Here is a 16,278-nt window from a genome sequence, read left to right as displayed (position 1 = left end):
GCTGAGTCATCTCTCCAGCCCTTCTCTCTATAGACAGGTCTCAGACCTAAGCTGGCCTCAGACTTGCTATATAGCCCAGGATGGGACTAGGCCTCCTGCCCTCTACCTCCTGCATGCCTGGACCAAGCGTGCACCACCACACCCAGCTTTGTGCATCCTGTTTTCATATTATTTTGGTTGTTCATAAAAGTTTTCTTTTTGAGACAGGGTCTCACATTGCAGTCTGGAGCGCTCTAGCTTAACCTGGCCTCGAGGCCATGACAATCCTCCTGCCGCAGTCTCCTAAGTGCTTGTATTACAGGGTGAGTCATCGTGCCCAGCTTTAAAGGTTTCTAAATTTTATTTTTAAATTTATTTATTTTGAGTGTGTTTGGGGAGTATATGAGCATGGACATACACTCATAGGAAAGCTTTTGGGAGTGGACTTTTTTCTTCTATTATGGTGGGTCCCAGGGCCCCACCTCAGGTTCTTGGGTTTCACAGTGGGTAGCCTTACCTTAGACCCTCCACCCTTGAAATTTTGATGAACAACAGCTTATCTGTCTTCCCCACCCCACCTCGACCCTGTCTCTGGACTGGTTGCCTGACTAGCCTCTTGAAGAATCCCCTTACATTTTCTCCATTTGTTTTATAGTTAACAGTTTCATATTCAGAGCCACTGGCCACGCTATGGTCTTAAGGCCCTCCCCCACCCTCGGGTCTGTTTCAGAAGCACTCGATACACAGTCCTTTTGCATTGTGCTATGTTTGCATTTCTGTCAAGACAATGAGTTGGCCGGAGCTATAACTCAAATGGTAGCAAGTACACTGCATGAATCAGCTATGCTGGCCCACACCTGTAATTCCCACACTTGGCAGCGGGAGGCAGTTGAGCCAACCTTCAAGGGCACGCTCACTGAGTTTGATGCCAGCCTGGCTGTGAGGCCCTTTCTCCAATGGCTTGGTGTACTTGAGTGTTTCTGAGTTCTCTATTTTATTGATTTTTGTATATATACACCTGCCAACAGCACACTTTTCTTAATGACCGTATTTGCATGGTAAGTCTTAAGGGGCTGGCAAGATGGATCAGTGTGTGAGCTGTGAAGTCCTTGCTGTGTGAGCCTTTGCTCCTCAGAACCAATATAAAGGTTGAGGAATCGACTTCACAACGTGTATGGTCCCTGCACTGCATACACACAATAGCCATAGCTTTAAAAGTAAATATATATTTTTAAATTTTTATATATGTGCCTGTGTGTGTCTGGGCACACACACAGGCCAGAGGAGGGTGTCAGGTCTCCTGAAGCTGGACTTAACATTCAACATGGGTACCGGGAACAAACTCGAGTCCTCTTCAAGAGAGTCATCTTGAAGAGCAGAAAGTGCTCGTAATTGCTAAGACAGTTGAGTCCAACAACGTTACAAAATCATTTTATTCAGTCTATTTATTTGCCATAAGTTTTAGGATAAGTTTATTAAAATGGTGCAGTCGTGCACACCTAAAACATTAGCGCTGGGGAGGCCAAGGCAGGAGCATGAGTTCTAGGCTAGCCTGAGCTACATCGTTAAACCCTATCCCCACCCCCACCCCCCAAAAAAAGATTTTTTGGTTTATATGTGCAACTCTTCCTGAGACTCCTCTAAATGTTCATTAAATATATAGATCAGCTCGGAGTAAACTGAGGTCTAGCATGTCAAACCTTCCATTTTAACCTAAATCCTAGAAGTTAGGGATGTATCTCAGTTGAGTGAGTCCCTGCGGTTATAACCCTGGCACTCACAAGGTGGAGGCAGGGGGATCAGAAGTTCAAGGTTGGCTATATAGCAGAGTGCACACTTCCCTTTCCAGCCTTCAGTCAGATTCAGCCTAGGTAAGTGGCCTGGAGATGTATCTAGGACGAAGCCCCAAAGCAGGCTTCACGCCTTTCTGCAGGGAACGGTCCAAATGCTTTACCATTGCGGGCAGAGATCCAGATTCCCACTAACTTTCAGGGGCTAGGAACCCAAGCACTGCAGTTCCTGTCCCTTCCGCCAGGGAGCGGCCGGTCATGGCTTGCCGGTCGCGGGAAGCAGCTCGAGTGCGGCGGGACAGTTAAGAGGTGTGGCGGGAAGCTGCCAACACTTGGCACCTCATGTGGGTCCCTCGCAGAGGGAGGAGTCCATCATGGTGGACACGATCCCTTCGATTTCTCGGCTTCCGGGGCTGTCAGGACGTCGGGCGGGAGGTCAGCTGTCAACTCCACTGCTCAGAAGTGGGATGGACGTGGACTACAGGCTTCCGGCCCCTGCGATCCCAGCTCCAATGCTGACCCGGGGTCGCTGCCCGAACCCCCTTTTCCAGCCCTGCTTCCCGCCTCGATCCTCGAGTCCCGCCCTGCCCGGGGAGGGGAGAACTGGGCGATCCACGCCACGCCCCTCTTGGGCCCGCCTCTGTCAATTAGCCCCGCCTCTGCTAGCTAGTCCCGCCCTTCGAAGCGCTCACTAGAACCCTGCGAACCCTCAAGTCTCGCGAGCCTTAAATCGCCTTGCGCACGCGCACGAGGAAAGGAGGCGGAGAGTACGGAAGCCTAGAAGGCCATAAGCTTATCGGTTCCGGCTTGGAGCGGGGACGCGCGTGCGCAGTGCGTAGCCCTTGCTGGCGAGCCTGCCCGGCGTTCCTCTTCCGATCCCTTCTCCGTTCTTCTTCTGCATATCGAGGCCAGCGACGTCCACTTGGATCGGTCGGCGAGGCTCACGCGAGTGAAGGGCACTGAGGAAGGAAGAAGGTAGGCGTGGACACGCCGGGAATGGGAACCACGTGATGAATGAATTAAAACTGGGAGTGGAGAAAGCGGAAGTGGAAGGGCTTGAGACACTGGGAAGGAAGAGGGTGTTGAGGGCGCCCCCTTCTGGTTGCACCCTTAGAAAGCCGGGCAAGAAAGGATTCTCCTGACCTCCCTGAATCTTGTTCCTTCTCCATGCCAGGACTCAGAGCATGGCAGAAAACAGAGAACCCCGCTGTGCCATCGAGGCTGAGCTGGACCCTGTGGAGTACACCCTTCGGAAGCGACTTCCCCACCGCTTGCCCCGGAGGCCCAACGACATTTATGTCAACATGAAGACTGACTTTAAGGCCCAGCTAGCTCGCTGCCAAAAGCTCCTGGACGGAGGCACTAGGGGGCAGAACGCATGCACTGAAATCTACATTCATGGCTTGGGCCTGGCCATCAACCGGGCCATCAACATCGCCCTGCAGCTGCAGGCGGGCAGCTTTGGGTCCCTACAGGTGGCCGCCAATACCTCCACCGTGGAGCTGGTGGACGAGTTGGAGCCAGAGACTGACTCTCGGGAGCCCCTGACGAGGGTCAGGAACAACTCAGCCATCCACATCCGAGTCTTCAGGGTCACGCCCAAGTAACTGAAGGGAGGCTGACTTGGACCCACCAAGGCTTCTGAGCACACACATCCATGTGGCCGAGGTTTCTAGTGCTTCATAGTGGCTCTTGTTCTGAGTTCTGTCCTGAGCCTCTTGTTACCTTGTTACTTCAGCCTAGAGGACTGAGAATGGAGAGCCCGAGAAGTGAATCTTCCTTGTCCTGTATAATAAATTATTAAGTTGTGTTGGTGCCGGGCTTCGAATGGCCTCTTTTTCCTAGTGTAATTCTGTGTGTACTTGAATAGGAAAATGGTAGGAAAGAGCAAGTATATAGGCCACAGTAAGGCATCTCACATTGAACCACAGTATGACGGGAATCAAATTTGTTGAGTGTAACACGGAAGCTTAATTGTTACAGTGTGCTCTCAGGAAGATGAGAGAGTAGACTCATCGACTGAGCTAGCTACAGCTGGGATGTATCCGGCTCTCATGGTTCCCAGGCTTGGGAAAAGAGAAGGTTTAAAGGTGAGGGAAGTTCTTTGTGGATATAACTCAGCAAAGGAATCGTGACTAGTGAGTGTTACCTAGTTGCCTAGCATAGGATTAGGCCAGAGGTTCAATTCCTAGTAACCACAAGAATTATGACGGGGGAGGGATGGGGAGATGGCTCAATAGGCAAGGCACTTGTCAAATAATCATGAATATTTGAATCAGCAGAACTCATTTTTCTGCGGAGCATTGCAGCTCTTGAATCCAATTCCCATGCTTCTACAGTGAGATAGGTATCAGAGATGGGCGAATCCTCGCTAGCTTGTGGGCTAGCTGCTCCGGCATAAACATCAGCAGCAAGAAACCCTGGCTCGAAGTGGAAGGTGACTTACACGTAAACTGTAGCACATGTACTGGTACTCACACATACACATGCAAAACTGACGGTTTGTTTGCTGGTAGTCAAACCTAGGGCCTTTTTACCCAAAGTAAGTCTACTGTTGCTGAGCCACGCCCCCAGCTCTTCAGTGGTGGATTCTAAGTAGCCCTTCTACGGCTAAGCCCCTAGCTCTTGAACTGACAGTTTTGACTGTTACACTTGATTCCTGTTCCCGAAGAGCTCATGTGTTGCTGGGCATCGGTAGTCTAGAGTCTGAGATCAACCTAGTTCAGCTGTTTAATCTTTCTTGCCAGCTTGCTTAGATGTAAAATCACCCAGTAGACACTCCTCTGGGCATGTGTTTAGCTGAGGTAGGGAGAACCTGCTCTTTATGTGGATGGCAGCATTCCATCCATGGGCTCGGGGCCCAAACTAAATACCGAAGAGAAATTGGAGGGGCTACCAAGATGGCTCCAGGGGTAAAGGCAAGCCTGACCGCCTGAGTTTAATCCCCAGAGCCCACGTAATGGGAGAGAACCAACGTCTGAAAGCTTTCTCCTGAGACGTGTTGATTGGCTTTAGGAGCTACACAGTGGCTCACAGGCTTGTTTCTGAAAAGCCAACTGACCTGGGTGTGATCACATGCATATATTATCTTGACGCTTAAGCTGAAGCAGGAGGGTGGGTTTGAGACCAGCCTGGGCTACTCTTGTTTCAAAAGCAAACCTGCAGAGTGAAGAGATGCTTACGGTCTTGGAGAAAACCTTTGCCACCCACACATCTGACAGGAGATTGTGCCTAGAATTACAAAGATCGCCCCAGATCACCAGGACATAAATCCTTAATTAAAGGACTAATAAACTGAATAGAAGGTACATAAAGGAGGGACTGGAGAGATGGGTTCAGTGGTCAAAAACACCAGCTGCTTTTCCAGACGACTCTGGTTCAATTCCCAGAACCCTCCTGGCTCCTCCAGTGACAGGGGATTCAACACCCTCTTCTGCCCTCCCTGGGCATGGGCATGCCCACCATGCACAGATATACTTGCAAACAAAATCACATACAAATATAATTTTTTTTTCCAACACAGGGTTTCTCTGTGTAGTCTTGGCTGTCTTGAAACTCACTCTGTAAGACCAGGCTGGCCTTGAACCCATAGAGATCTGTCTGCCTCAGGAGATATACATCACCACTATCTGGCCTATAAATAATTTAAAAAGAAAGGATGGAAGGAGGAAAGAAAGAAGGAGAAAAGGCTCAAAGGAATGAATAGTTTGGTCAATAAATATTTGAAAAAAATCAACACCCTTAGCTATCAGGAAATGCTAATTAAAAGTGCATTACATCCTAGTCAGGATGGCTGTCAAGCAAACAAACTTAAATGCTGGCTAGGATGTAGAGGGAAAGAGGACTCCTGAAACATGGTTGGTGGGAGGGTGAACTGGCACAGCCACTATGGGAATCAGTATGGAGAGTACTCCAAAAGCTAAAGGTGGAACTACAACTACCTTGTGACCCGGCCAAATACCCACCGGGCTGTAATCAGTATGCACCAGGGATTCCCACCCATCCATGTCTACCACTGCACTACGCACAGTAGCCAAGGCACAACACCAGCATAGGTGTCTAGCTGCAAGTGAGTGGATAAAGAAAATGTGGTCCAGGGCAGGTGAGACGGCTAAAGCTCTCGCCTCCAAGCTTAGCCTGATGGCCAGGACCCACACTGAGAGGTACAGAACCAACTCCTACAACCGGTCCTCTTTGAGCAGAGGATATGAGCCCACACCTGAACACACACACACACACACACACACACACACACACACACACACACACATTGAGATTTAAACATGCGATTGTGAATCTTATGAAGGGGGAGACTATGACTCATATACATAATGGGATTTTCTTCAACTGTAAAGAAAAATGAAATTATAACATTTGCAGGAATATGGAGAGAGCAAGAGATCAGAAAGTGGAAAATGCCAGACTCAGAAAAAAAAAAGCACATGCTTTCCCTTGTTTATAGAGTGCAGATTTATTTATTTATTATTGTGTGTGTGTACATATGTTTGTTCACAGAGGTTGATGTCCTGTGTCCTCCTCAATCACTCGTTATCATATTTTTGAGACAGGGTCTCTCACTGAACCAATTGTTTGTCTTTCTGTTGAGCTGGCCATCAAACTTCAGGGATCCCCCTGTCTCTTCTCCCTCAGCCCTCCTGTGGGTGGCAGGCCGCCATATGCAGGCTTTTGCATGACTGGGAGGAAGGTTAAAGGGGAATGAAAGGAGAGGATATCTATATGCATGCATATACACATATATAATAAACGAAAGACTATACACATGAAGCTTTTTGGTGAGGAAGAGGGAGTCAGCAAGAAGAGAGAACGCATTAGGGAGGGCAATGGGGGAGGGCAGATGAGAAGATAGCATAGTGCTATGTATGTATAAAACCATCACCATAGAGGGCTGGGGAATGGGGCACAGTGCTGGAGTTCTGGTCTACCACACGCAAAGCCCTGGGTTCGATTCCTAGCATCTCATGAATCGAACATGGTATTATAAGCCCGTAATAGGGCTGGTGAGATGGCTCAGTGGGTAAGAGCACCCGACTGCTCTTCCGAAGGTCAGGAGTTCAAATCCCAGCAACCACATGGTGGCTCACAACCATCCATAACAAGATCTGACTCCCTCTTCTGGAGTGTCTGAGGACAGCTACAGTGTATTTACATATAATAAATAAATAAATATTAAAAAAAATTAAAAAAAATAAGCCCGTAATATTAACCCTTGGAATGTGGGAGCAGGCGATCAGGCCCTAAAGCGTATCCTGGGTTCCATGGCGAGTTTAAGGGCCAGGCTGGGATAAATGAGACCCTGTCTTAGTATCTATTGATAAACTATAAAGAAAATGTCACAATGAAGCCAATCTACTTGTATGCAAACAACAATAACAACAACAAAGAAGTGGAGCATGAGGCATGGAGCTCATGCCTGTAACTCCTGGCTCAACACCTACAGTGGAGATGTGCTGGAGAGATGGCCCAGTGATTAGCATCGAGTACTGTTTTTGCAGATGACTCAAGTCGAGTGGCTCTCAACTGTCTGTAACTCCAGTTCCCAAGAGTCTGAGGTCCTCTCACACCTCCACAGAATTTGTACCTACTCACATATACCTGGACACAAACATACACATAATTTAAAACAAATCCAATCTTCAAGAATAAATCTATCTTCCAGCTATGGTAATTCGGACTCTTCATCCCTGTACTCAAGAGGCAGAAGCAGGTAGATCTCTGTGAGTTGGAGACCAGCCTGCTCTACATAGAATGTTCTAGCCCAGCCGTGACTACATAGTGAGACCCTGTTCAAGCAAACCTATACAAGTGTTGTTTTCTTAGCATTATTCCCTAGGCAACACAGATCATGGATTATCTACATAATATTCTGTATTTTTAGATGTCAAGAGCTGAGAGAGTGGCCACGGGTTCCAGGAAGTCCCTGTATGGGCTCATTTGCTTATGCACATATGGATTTATGAGGGGTTGTGTGAATGTGGGCAGTGTGTACACACATTTGAACGTATGCAGGTACACATCAGTGTGGAGGCCCAAAGTTGACACTGGACAGCTTCCTTAGTTGCTCTACATTTTATTTATTGAGGTTTTGTTCTCCACTCAGAGCTTGCTAATTCCAGCTAGTAAAGATAGCCAGCTGCCCTAGGCATCCCTGTCTCTGCCTCCTGAACACTGGGATTACTAGTGGGCAACTATACCTGCCCGACATTTATATGTGGGCTCTGAAGCACCAGACTCCGGTCCTCATGCTCACACAGCAAGTGGTCCTTCTACTGTATCATCTTCCCAGCCTGTTTGTTGGTTTGGTTTAAGGTCCTGTAATGTAGCTCTGGCTGGCCTGGAATTTACTACGTTAGCTCAGGCTAAGCCCAGACTTGTGAGCTATCCTTACACGTCTGCCTCCCAAGTGCTAGAGGTATATATTAGGTGTATACTACCATATCTGAATTAAATTAATTAGTTAGTTAATTACTTATAGTTTTAATTGAGGCAGGGTCTTGCTGGTAGATCAGGATGGCTTTATATCAAGACCCTCTTGCCTTAGTGACATGGGTACTGGGCCTGAAAAACAAGCCTACACCTGCTCAGTTCTTTATCAGGGACTTGAGTATCCTGTGTTTGTGATTCTTGGGGTGGGGTGGGGTCTCCACATCCACCCCCCTTGGAGATATGTAATTCAGGGTGGCCTGAAACTCATGATGTAGTTCAGGCTATAGATTGTATCTTTTACAAATGTTTAGGTCACAAGTAAGAGTCAGGAAGGGAATCTTACTCCAAGTATTGTGGCGTGGCACTGAAAACTAGTTCTAGTTGGCCAAAATCCCTTCCCATGGCTTCGGCATGACATAGCTCATTATGTAGCTGGGAGAGTGTACACATACAGAATTTCTTTTTTCTTTTCTTTTCTTTTCTTTTCTTTTCTTTTCTTTTCTTTTCTTTTCTTTTCTTTTTTTTATGTTTTTTTGAGACCGGGTTTCTCTGTGTAGCCCTGGCTGTCCTAGAACTCACTCTGTAGACCAGGCTGGCCTCGAACTCAGAAATCCACCTGCCTCTGCCTCCCAAGTGCTGGGATTAAAGGCGTGTGCCACCACGCCCGGCTCCAGACTGCATTTCTTATGAACAGATGAGATATGTAAGAGATGTAGGCTGCCATGATGTATACCTGAGGGAACAGAAAGATTAAATTCTTTGTGGGGACCAACACGCTTTAACCTTTGACTTGGGTACTGAAGCATGAAGAGGAGTTTGATGGGCAGAAGAAAGGAAAGAGGACCTCCTGGGCAGAGGTATCAAGAGAGGGATATATGAACAGGCACATTGTGGGCCAAGAGGGACACAGAGTGACTGTGGAGACTAAGGAAACAAGGTTGATGACATTTATATTGTGACAGCCCTCTCCATCACCCTTGGTTTTGTTTTTGTGGTTTTTTTTTTCAGATTTATTTACTTATTTGTTTAATAGGCGTACACTGTCACTTTCTTCAAACACCCCAGAAAAGGGCATCAGATCCCATTACAGATGGTTGTGAGCCACCATGTGGTCGCTGGGATTTGAACTCAGGACTTTCGGAAAAGCAGTCAGTGCTCTTAACTACTGAGCCATCTCTCTCTCCGGCTCCACCCTTCTTTTTTGTTGTTCATGGTAGGATCTGTGTACCTATTCCTGTGTGTGAAAGTGCACATGAACAAGTGTTTCTGTGCATGTGCCAGACCCACCTTTCCTTCCTTCCTTCCTTCCTTCCTTCCTTCCTTCCTTCCTTCCTTCCTTCCTCCTTCTTTCACTCTTCCCTCCCTCCCTCCCTTTCTCCCTTTCTCCCTCCCTCCCTCCCTTCTTCCCTTTCTCCCTCCCTTCCTTTCTGCCTTTGTTTCTTTCTGAGACAAGGCCTCTCACCAGTCTGCCTGGCTTGAACTCTCTTCATAGACCAGGCTGTCCTTGAATTCCCAGAGCTCTGCCTGTCTCTTTCTCCCAAGTGCTGGTTTGCAGCAACACTCCTGGCCACTTTGCTTTGGAGACAGGGTCTCTCCACTTTTACTTGTACTCGATGACTTGGTTATGGTGACAGCCAGCAAGCCCAGAAGGTCTCCTGCTTCAGTCTTCTCAGCAATTGGGTTACACACACACACACACACACACACACACACACACACACACCTGTGCCCAGCTCTTTTATGTGAGCACGAGAGGTAGAACTCAGTCCCCCTCACTGGGTAGCAAGCATTTTACTGACTGAACCATAGTCTCAGATCTTCCTTTCTTTTTTCTTTCTTTCTTTCTTTCTCTTTCTTTCTTTCTTTCTTTCTTTCTTTCTTTCTTTCTTTCTTTCCTTCCTTCCTTCCTTCCTTCCTTCCTTCCTTCCTTCCTCCTTCCTGTCTGACAGGATCTCAGTATGTAATACAGACTGCCCTAAAACTCATTATACAGTCCAGCCTAGTCCCCAACACATGTCAATCCTCCTGCCTCAGCTTTCCAAGTGATAGGCTTGCAAGTGCACCATCCCACTTGGTTCTATTATTTATTTTAAAAGATTTTATTTTATTTTTAATTATGTATATGTCTCTATGTGAGTTTATGCACACAAGTTCAAGTGCTCTCAGAGGCTAGAGCTGTTACTTCCCCTGGAACTGGAGTATAGGTGGTTGTGAGCCAGCTGATGTAGGTGATGCCAACCAAACTTTTTAAGAGCAATGTGTATTCTTTGCTTTGTTTTGTTTTGTTTTTCAGGACAAGGTTTTTCTGTGTAGCCCTGGCTGTTCTAAAACTCACTCTGTAGACCAGGCTGGCCTCGAACTCACAGAGATCCGCCTGCCTCTGCCTCCCGAGTGCTGGGATTAAAGGCGTGCGCCACCACGCCCGGCTAGCAGTACACATTCTTAACTGCTGGGTTGTGTCTCCATGTCTTTTGTTGCCCTCTGGAGACAGGGTTTCATTATCCAGGCTGACTGGTCTCAAACATACTATCTCCTGCCTTCATTTCGTTAAGTGCTAGGACTATAGGCATGTGCCATCGTACTTAGCTGGCTAGCCCTCCATCGACCTCCTCAGGGCTTCCTTGCCTTGAAACCTCCTAGAAGCTGAGCCCGTATGAAGCTCAGCTGCAGTTGTGTCTCCCTGCACGTATGTGTTCTTGACTCTGCTCTCCTGGCTGGAGCCCAGCAGAGCTGGTGGCAGGCAGCCCTCTTGCATCCCTCGTACACCCGCTCGGTTTGTCTTGGCAGCTCTCTGTCTCACACGGCCTCCGTTTGTTGTTTCTAGTCCGTGTTTCCACACGGCTTGCAGTTAGGGCTTCCCTGGGTCACTGTCCGCAGGCGTAGCCTTCAATGATGCTACTGAAGGCAGACCAGCCCCTGGGGATTTCCTGTTTGAAAACTTGGCTGGGGAGGTGTGGAGTCGGGAACCATGACAGACATAGCTACGAGGAAGGTTTCTGCATGTACGGTGGTCTGTATGGCGTGTGAGGCCAGGAAGCCCAGGGATTGACAGCTTTCACAGGTGCCCTCAGGGAAGCCAGCACCATCTCTGTTCCCTTTGACTTCCACTAAAACTTAAATGGTCAGCATGGGTCAGGAGTAGAAAGTCTGCCTCAGCACGCTGTCTCCTTTCATTGAACAGTTACAGAGCCCACCGTGCCCAGGGAACGATTTCCTCCTATAAAGACATAGTCCCAAGCTAGGCACCGTGACTCATGCTGGTAATCCAGGAGGCCAAGGTAGGAGGACTGTTTGTTACAAGTTCAAGACTAGCCTGGGCTGCATAGTAAGTTATGGGATAGCTTGAGCATCTTAGAGACCCTGCTTCAAAAAATTGGAAAGACGATGTGTCAGGATAAACATGTATTTTTCAACCAATTTATTTTTTAAATGTATCCATAATTGCACACTCGCGTGTATGTGTGTGCGCGCGCGCACGCGAGCACATGCTGTAGTATGCGTGTAGGAGTCAGAGAGCAGTTTGAGGGAGTCTGTCCTCTCCCTCCACCATGTGGGTATGGGGGATTGGGGATTGAACTCAAGTTGTCAGCCTTGGCAGCAAGCATCTCTACCCACTGAGCCATCTTGCCACTAGATGCCTGTTTAGCATCTATGGCATTTAGTGAACATCTGCTTGTTGTAGGTAAGTGTATTAGGTACCAGTTCTGCCGAAAGAGTTATACTTGATTCTGTGACATCTAACAGGAATGGGGAAAAAAGAATAATTTATTTATCCCAAAGACAGGGTCTCATGCAGTTCAGGCTAGCCCAGAAATTGCTATTTAGCTGAGGATGACCCAGAACTCTTGATCCTCCTGCCTCCACATCCTGAGTGCCAGGATTATAGGCACACACCATTATATGCATGGCTCTTTTCTTTCTTTTTGTGTGTGTGGGAGGGGGTATGTGCACATATGCATGGAGGACAGAGGTCAGCCTCAGGTGTCATTCCTCAGGAACTGTCAGCTCTGTGTGTTTTGAGAGAGTCTGTCACTGAGACCTGGAACCTGGAACCTGGGGCCTGGGGCCTGGGGCCTGGGAGCTGGGACCTGGCACCTGGGAGCTGGGAGCTGGGACCTGGGACCTGGGACCTGGGACCTGGGGCCTGGGACCTGGGACCTGGGACCTGGGGCCTGGGGCCTGGGACCTGGGACCTGGGGCCTGGGTTAGGCTAGCTTGCCAGAGAAATCCATCAATCTGCCTGCCTCTCACTTCCTAATAATGCTGGGACTGCAAAGAGAAGCTCCTACACCCAGCTACAGTCTGTTAGAGCTTAAAATCAGGGCCTCGCAGGACGTGGTGGCGCATGCCTTTAATCCCAGCACTCGGGAGGCAGAGGCAGGCAGATTTCTGAGTTCGAGGCCAGCCTGGTCTACAGAGTGAGTTCCAGGACAGCCAGGGCTATACAGAGAAACCCTGTCTCGAAAAAACAAATCAAATCAAATCAAATCAAATCAAATCAAATCAAATCAAATCAAATCAAATCAAATCAGGGCCTCATACTTGAGCAGCCATGCTTCACCAACTGAGCCATATCCCTAGCTTCTCTCTCTCTCTCTCTCTCTTTCCCAAGACAAGGGGTTTCTCTGTATAGCCCTGGCTATCTTGGAACTCGCTTTGTAGACCAGGCTGGCCTTGAACTCTCAGAGATCCACCTGCCTCTGCCTCCTGAGCAGAGGAACTAAAGGCATGAGCCACTACCAAATGGCTAACCTTTTTTTTTCTTTTTGAGATAGGTCCTGCTATGAAGTCCAGGTTGGCTTGGAACTCACAATTCTCTTTAGCCTCCCGAACAGCTGAAATCACAGATGTGCGCCACCACCCCAGGCTGTCAACCGACAGAATTCCCTTCTCCAGCATTCTCATTTCCTTCCAGGTCTCCAAGGGCCAAAAGTCTCCCCTCAAAACACTCTTCCAGCCCTCTCCCCGCCCAGCCAACTCACTTTCCAGCACAGAAGGTCTCCTAGGCTGTTGGCTGGCCTCCCAAGCTGAAAAACCAGTGCTTGGAAACTGGTTCTGAAAAGCTCAGAGCCTTCCCCCACCCCATCCCCCTCAGCCCAGCTCCAGGCAGCTGGGGCTCCGTGCTGCCTGAGGTTTGTAACAGCTCATGGGGGTTGTAAAATTTGTTTCCCTTTTGGGACCTGTAGAGTACAGTCTGCTTCCAGCTCCTCTCTGGGTTTCATCTCTGCAATATCTTTAGAGCCCAGTTCACACCAGTCACCTGCTCTGAAATTAATAGCAACTTCTCCAGCCCAAAAGCACAGCGAGCAAGGGTGGATCGGTGTAGTCTACTCTCCTTCTCCAGGTCTCCCACATAGAGAGGAGCCTGGCATGGAACAGAGAACACAACCCCCAACTGAGACCGGCGCTGGGTGCAGGACAGGCACAGAGAGGCATAAGACCACCCATATACTATCCTTTACTCTCATCTCTGTGTACCAGGGCACACACAGGGAGGCAGAGGGTTCTACTCCCAGTGGGGACATTTTATGAATATGCAACTCCCGACGCTGAGCAGTGATCAACTTGGACAGATTCTTAACTTTGTCATACACAGTGGCCCTGGTATAGCAAACGCTAACACATGAACATAAGCAATGGCTTCCTGCTGGGGTGTTGGGAAAGGCTTTATGGAGGAAAGGCCGCTTGGATTTGAGATCTGAAGAAAAGAGGGAGACAGAGTGCGGAGGGCAAGCCAGATGGAAGCCACAGCTAAAAAGAAGACCCCACAAACTGTCTAAACAAGCCCCAGTGATGGGAGGCCATAGTATAGGGCTGGCAAGATGGCTCAGCTCATAAGGGTGCTTGCTGTCAAGCCCGATGACCTGTGTTCAATTCCTGCATCCAACTCTTGTATGTTGACCTCTGACCTCCACACCCATGCTGTGACACACATGAGCATGCCCATGCCCCCCCCCCCCCCCACACACACACACGCACATGTATACACATACACATACTGAATAAATAAATTAATAAGAAGGAAAGACCATGGCTGGTCCAGCAGGTCTTACTTCTGGGGAGTGGGGAATCCCTGCAAAGTCCTGCTCAAGGCATCTTGGGGTGTGAGTCAGTTGGCAAAGCGCTTGCCTAGACTGAACCCCAGGCTCCATCCAAAGCATGATGGTGCATGACTCGAATGCTAGTACTTAGGAGGTGAAGGCAGTGGTAACCACAAGTTCAAGATTGTCTCTGACTACATAAGGAGTTCAAGCCCAGCCTGGGACAGATGAGACCTTATCATTCAAAGAACAACAACAACCAAAAAGTAAAAGATTCCTGCTCGGGGTCATGACATAGGTGAGAATATTCATGGGAAAACAAATGGAGAAGCAGGGTTAGGAAGGACTAGAACGGCTTTGGGGTTCTATATGGTGATGGTGGACAGTGACAGAGCTACGAGGGGGGGACCTAGATAGAGGTTTGTTTTTTGTTTGTTTGTTTTTGTTTTGTTGCCGTCTTTTATTTCTTTCTCTTTTTGAGAGAGGGTCTCATGTAGCTCAGGCTGGCTTCCAATTCACTATGTATCAGAAGATAGCCCTGAACTCCGATTCTTCTTTCCTCTCGCCCCGTTGACAGGTGTGCACAGCTCTACCCCAGCTGTTTAGGTTTTTTTGTTGTTGTTGTTGTTGTTTTGAGACAGATCTTGGGACGCAGCCCTGGCTGGCCTGGAGCATGCGCTGTAACCCAGGCTGCCTTGAACTTGCCGCGAACCTTCTGCCCCTTCCATTCACGTCCTATGAGCAGCTTCCGGTTCTGTTTCCTTCCCGTCCCCTCAGTGTCACCTGCCATCAGATGGTGTACACCAGTGTGTTTGAGATGATGTTGCATCCCCAGAGCCCCTCAGCACCCAGGGGGATTATGTGGCATTAGAACTGGGTGTGCCATGGATTGATTTGCCCACGTCTTGTACCCCACAAATACAATGGTAGCTCTCTCTCCGAGGTGGGTCTGGCCCCTCTCCCAGGGTTCTCTGAAAAGTTGTGACAGAGAAGGAACAGGTCCTGCAGTCCCCAAAGGCTCCTCCTTCTAAGACTCAGGCCATGTCAGGCCATGTTGTCCCTGCCCTGATCTGTCCCCGGCCCTCTCTCCGGTGGATAGGTCAGAGCTGTGACGCAGGAGTCAGGGGCCCTGGAAAGAGCAGGCTGTTGGGAGGGGTGCGGTGGTCGGGTCTGAGCTCCCATGCGGACGTGTGTGGACGTGTGTGTTCGTTTGCATGCCTCACAGCTGGGCCACAGTTGGGGAGCAGAGCTGGGTGCTAAGCCTGGATAGCAGGTTCAGGGGAAACCCTGAAAAAGCCCGAGGTGACAACAGTCCAGGGAAGAGTCAGGCTCAGGTTCATCTGACTTTCGGCTAGCTCACTAGCTGGCTTGGCCTCTGCTCCTCCTCTTCATGCTTCTACAGCTTGTTTTGTTTTGTTTGTTTGTTTGTTTGTTTGTTTGTTTGTTTGTTTTTCCAGACAGGGTTTCTCCGTGTAGCCCTGGCTGTGCTGGAACTCCCTCTGTAGACCAGGCTGACCTGGAATCTGCCTGCCTCTGTCTCCCAAGTGCTGGGATTAAAGGTGTACGCCACCACTGCCCGGCTCTACAGCTTGTTTTGATCATGTTCTTCCAGCTAAATCCTATGGCTCCCTTCTTCCTCCAGCATGTCAGAATCGATGCACTGGCGACCCTGACTGCCTATTGACTGAATAGGCAACTGCAACTTCTGGTGCATCTTTCTGAGCCTTTGCTCCTTAGCTAGTGTGTGTGTGTGTGTGTGTGTGTGTGTGTGTGTGTGAATGTCTCTTTCTGTGTGTGTATGTATGTGTATGTATGTGTGTGTATATGTGTATTGTGTGTGTATGTGTGTATATGTGTATGTGTGTGTATAAGTGTATGTGTGTCTCTTTCTATGTGTTGGCTGTGTGTATGTGTGTATTTATGTGTGTATGTGTGCGTATGTGTATTGTGTGTGTATGTGTGTATGTGTGTGTGTATGTGTGTATATGTGTGTGTGTATGTGTGTATGTGTGTATATGTGTGTG

At 48.7% G+C, this 16,278-nt stretch overlaps 1 protein-coding gene across 1 annotated transcript; it reads left to right on the top strand.

The window, feature by feature from the left end:
* Window positions 1-2,593: 2,593 nt before the first annotated feature.
* Pop7 (processing of precursor 7, ribonuclease P family, (S. cerevisiae)) lies at window positions 2,594-3,584 on the top strand. Its single transcript, NM_028753.2, has 2 exons — window positions 2,594-2,744; window positions 2,944-3,584. The coding sequence occupies exon 2, from the start codon at window positions 2,954-2,956 to the stop codon at window positions 3,374-3,376; it is 423 nt and encodes a 140-aa protein (NP_083029.1). The 5' UTR covers window positions 2,594-2,744; window positions 2,944-2,953; the 3' UTR covers window positions 3,377-3,584.
* Window positions 3,585-16,278: the final 12,694 nt, after the last annotated feature.

The sequence above is a fragment of the Mus musculus genome, chromosome 5, assembly GCF_000001635.26.
Source record: "Mus musculus strain C57BL/6J chromosome 5, GRCm38.p6 C57BL/6J".
Classification (NCBI taxonomy): Eukaryota; Metazoa; Chordata; class Mammalia; order Rodentia; family Muridae; genus Mus; species Mus musculus.
Note: the sequence above shows the minus strand (reverse complement) of the source record. Positions and strands in the feature narration are given on the sequence as shown.